Below are 4,227 nucleotides of genomic sequence, written 5' to 3'. Positions count from 1 at the left end.
TCCTCCAGCCCCATTGGCAAAGCAAGGAGAGGAAGGAGAGCTACTATTTTCTCAGCCTGAAGGCCGTGGATTTCGGGGGGGAAATGCCTAATTACATGCAAAACTTCATGTAAAAACAAAAACTAGCTCCCAAAAATGCCACACTAGAGCCATGTACCATAAATTATGAACTTACATTCTGACTCTCAAAGATTAAGATCACTCTTCTTGGGGAAAGTTTGGTAAATATACTGAGCTCTGACCCCTGTGGCTTGGTTTCTTTTTCCCTGAACCAGTCTATCTGCTGGTTCAACTTGGGAGTGGCTGAAGCCCTGAGTGTGAGGGACAGGGCATGGCCACAGGGTCCAGGCCTCTGAAGGGCACAGGTGTTTTGCCCATTCAACCAGTGACCAGCCACGCCCAGGAACCCCCCGTCTGCCCAGGAAGGATGATGCCCCTTTTCTGGAGAAAGATTCCCACTGTCTGGGTTACTTGGACTTCCAAGTGAACCTGGAAACCTCTCTCTGGGGTGGGAACCTTTGAGCATCCAGGGAAGCATGTCCAGATGTGCAGAATGTTACACCCAGGAGGGCTGTCACCTCCCCTGTGCTCTGACAGCACTGCCTATCCAGTTGTGCCTGATCTGCTGCAGGCCCCTGTTCCCTGCCCCAACTCCCAGCTTCCTGCCCTCCCTGACCTGGGTAGAGGAGAGCACCTTGAGCATTCGCTCATGGTAGAAAACAAACTGAAAAACTGCACAAATAAGAACAGATTTTTAATAATTTATTATTATGGTAAAACATCTTGAATAAATATGGGGTATGAAATTAAATAAATAAATTAATTAATTAAAATACATAAATATATAAATAAATATTACTGATCCCTGCCAGTGTAAAACATCTCCTGTTTCCCCTACCACACCCGTATCAGGGTCAACATGGCCCAGAGCAAGTCTGTGTTCCCTACAGCCCTGGCCCACCCTGTGGTCCCTCCAGGGTGAAGATCCTGGGTTTTGTTTGGCTCTTTGTGGATGGGAGGGCAGTGATCTGTGAGGTAAGCTCCCAGGCTGGCTTCTGGCTGGTCTGGCCTGCTTCACTTCTGGACTGCCTCCCAGCAGTCAAAGGGGATGGTAAAAAGAAAACCCTTCAGATTCTCTTTGAAACTTTTAAAGGTGATAATCTGGGTTTCACAGGAATTTTCCTTAAGAAAGAAAAGAAAAAAAAAAAAACTTGAGTCCAGGCATGAGTGGGTAATATGGGGGAAGCATCAGCATGTTTCTGTGCTGTCTCTTAGAACTCAGAGGCCAGAAGGCCTCTCTGGGGCCCACCTGCTGACCTGGGTCAGGCGACATGCTGCCACCCATGTGTCACCCAAAAGGCGCACAGCTCTGCCAATGGCAGCCGGGGCCAGGGGCCTGATAAAGTGCAAGCCGGAGGCTGGTCTGCTGGGCAGCTGGGCCACTGCCTCTTTGGTCCCAGGCCAGGGCACAGCAGTTGGGCCCAGGCCGTCTCTAGGAGCCCAGAAGGGGCAGGAGTCAAGGCCACAGGCCTCACCGTTTTCCCACAGGAAAGGAATGTTTGGGGCCTTTTTCCATTTCCGGTAAGCTTTCCTCCTTGCTCCCATGCAATCCAGGCATCCCAGGAGGGGCCAGGGGAAAGTCCTTTTAGGAGGTGGCACTTGGGCCCCAGAACTTCCTCTGGGCCTTAGGCAGGTCTTGAGTTTCCTTGTACTTGCCTCACCTCTGACCTCATTAATGGTAATAATAAAGATAGTAGCAGCTCCTGCTAGGGAGTGCCATAGGCTCTCGAGTCCAGGGCTTTAACTCCTAGAGTTGCTCCCTCTCAGGAGGGGCTAGTCATTACAAATCTGTTGACTCAGAAACCCTTTGGGGTCGTGAACAGCCACAGCCAAAGGTCTCTCCCCAGCCATTCCTCCACCCTCCTAGAATGAGACCTTTCCGCTTGGGGACCTGATGTGGGCACTCACCTGGGTGGGGGGGCAGTGCTGCTTGTAGTGGCTGGCCATCATGGTCAAGGGGCCATCGAGGCTAGTGAGGCTGCCCCGCAGGCCCTGCTTGTACAGCTCCAGGCGAGTCTGCAGGCATGTCGGCTCCTGGGGGAAATGTCCATTCTTTGGTGAGCAGTGGCCAAGTGTGCTCTGGTAGGCACAGGATATCCTCCCCATCACTCCTTCCTGTTCTCATCCCTATCTCCCAAGAGCAGGGCCTGGGAGGGGCGCAGGATTATTCCTGACTAACCTCAGGCTGGACCCGGTTATACACACTGCCCTGTCCCCCTGTCCACTGCAGGCACGAGTCTCACTCGTCCTCACCACTCAGCTCAGGCCATTCCCAGCCAGCACAGCCACATTCCCTTGGCCTGGCATCTCAAGAGGGTCCCAGTCCCCAGAAAAAAGAGATCACTGTCCTCCCAGCATTCAGGGGGAAGGAGGAGGGGGGCCTCACCCAGACCTGCTGTGTGAGCAAAGTTTGTTCCTGAAACCCTTCTGTGCCCGTCAGTAGCCAGCACCGTGTCCACAGGGCTTGGTCTCGGGCCACAGTGAGTGCCCCAAGCCCACATCCCCTGTCTCATGACATAACCCCCACTTACCCACCTGTCCCCTGGTGACCCCTAGCCCCTTGAATGCTAGGTCTGTCCATGGCTTGTCAGCTAATAAAGGAGCTCACGTGACTGCCACAGGGGCAAAGCCAGTGGCCTCCTGTGCAACCCTCCTTCCGGCAGCCAGCTGACTGGAGAGAAAGTGGACAACCCTGTGACGGTCCATCTAAAATGGAGTCACTCCCCAGGGCCGAGGCCTTTGAGAAGTTGTGTCAGAGAGGTGTCTTACCTGGGAGTCAAACAGTTCAGAGATGACTTCTGTTGTTTCATTCTGTAGAAAAGGAAAATGTTGTGTTATCAAGCTGACAGGCATGGCAGGTCCAGGCCAGCGAGGTGACCCAGGCGTGGCCTGTGCTCCCTCCCTCACTCACCATCACAGCAGCAGAGTCTTTACTGTGGTTCAGAATGCTCAGGGCCTCCTTGATGGCATCCACATGCTGCCAGGGCCGGGTGGCAGGGCTGGGTGGGTGGGTGGGTGCGGAGGTGCTGCAGACCACAGTGCTCAGGAGAAGCAGGTTCTGCAGCCACATCCTCCTTAGGACTTTAGCCTTTCTCTCTGAGCACTGGGCTCACTGGCAAAAGAGCTCTTATATACACAGTTAGAGGAAATGATTAATGGTGACCACAAAACACCAGGGAGGTGGGGGAACTACCTGAACTGTGGAATCTCCTGGCCCTTATCAGCTACACATGGAAAGGTGAGCCTTTCCCCCAGGTGGTCAGCCTTGGGGGTTTTCATTAATGAGTCTTTCCAAGAATTGGCAGCCCACCTGCCCACCTTCTTGAGCTTCTCCAGCCCTCCTGGGCAGTCTGACCTGCCAAGTCTTCCCCCTCCCTCTGAGGGGCCTCTGGGCACAGCTTGGACTTCCTGGCCTGAAGTGGCTGGGGGGCGGGGTCTGGGAGACATTGAATCGAGCTTCTACTCCCGCCCCCCTCCCCGGCTTCCCATCCTGCCTGTTATCCCAAGAGGCCTTTGGGCCGGCTGTGCCACACTGGGGCCCATTCCAACTCCAGCCTCCCCTTCTCTTCCTAGAGCCCGTAGCTGTGGCCACAGTGAGATATGAGTGTGAGGAGGACTCTCACAGGCCTGCCCCACTGTCCACCTAGGCAGATTCCAGCCAAATGACATAGTCCTGTGACAGCTCACCTCATCTCCCACCAAGGACCCAGAGCAGTCGGCAAGCTGTTCCCAGCCAGGAACCTCTGCCCCACAGCCCCTGTGAGCTGAGGGAATGACAACCATGTGCAAGTCCAGCCAGCAAGATTCCAGAACGTTACTCCATGGTAAGATCTCATCTAACAGCAACAATCCTGGTTTACACAGCCGTATTCAGCTCCCAAGCTGCAGAGGTGAGTTGGGGCTCTCAGTGGGGGTGGGTCAGGGTTCTGAGTTCAAATCCTGCCTCCAACTCCACCTTGCTGAGTGACTCTCCCTTGAGTTACGTGAACCTCGCTTCCCTCTGCAGGGCAGACTGTCCCCTCTGAGGTGGGCACTGTGCTGCTAGCTACAGCCTCTGGCAGGCATTAGGCACCAACAGGGTCATGGCTGCATCCACAGGAGGTACAGGGGACAATGGCTTTTCAACCAAGGTCTTCTGGGCTTAGCTTCCTACGTGGCCCCTGCCCC

General features: G+C 54.4%; 1 protein-coding gene across 1 annotated transcript; it reads right to left on the bottom strand.

Annotated features, from left to right (window-relative positions):
- Window positions 1-1,074: 1,074 nt before the first annotated feature.
- Window positions 1,075-3,130, bottom strand: CSF2 (colony stimulating factor 2). The gene is made up of 4 exons (XM_068534401.1): window positions 2,972-3,130; window positions 2,830-2,871; window positions 1,969-2,094; window positions 1,075-1,182 (listed from the first exon to the last, which is right to left on the bottom strand). The coding sequence occupies exons 1-4, from the start codon at window positions 3,128-3,130 to the stop codon at window positions 1,075-1,077; spliced, it is 435 nt and encodes a 144-aa protein (XP_068390502.1).
- Between the last annotated feature and the right edge of the window lie 1,097 nt (window positions 3,131-4,227).

The sequence above is a fragment of the Eschrichtius robustus genome, chromosome 2 (genome assembly GCF_028021215.1).
Source record: "Eschrichtius robustus isolate mEscRob2 chromosome 2, mEscRob2.pri, whole genome shotgun sequence".
In the NCBI taxonomy this organism is placed as follows: domain Eukaryota; kingdom Metazoa; phylum Chordata; class Mammalia; order Artiodactyla; family Eschrichtiidae; genus Eschrichtius; species Eschrichtius robustus.
This window is presented reverse-complemented; position numbering and strand designations above follow the sequence as displayed.

Coding starts and splice junctions, on each gene's coding strand:
- CSF2 (XM_068534401.1), bottom strand. CDS start 3,130: ATGTGGCTGCAGAACCTGCTTCTCCTGAGCACTGTGGTCTGCAGCACC. Junction 2,095..2,829: donor CTGAACTGTTTGACTCCCAG/GTAAGACACCTC, acceptor CATTTCCCCCAG/GAGCCGACATGCCTGCAGAC. Junction 1,183..1,968: donor AGCACTGCCCCCCCACCCAG/GTGAGTGCCCAC, acceptor TTCTTTCTTAAG/GAAAATTCCTGTGAAACCCA.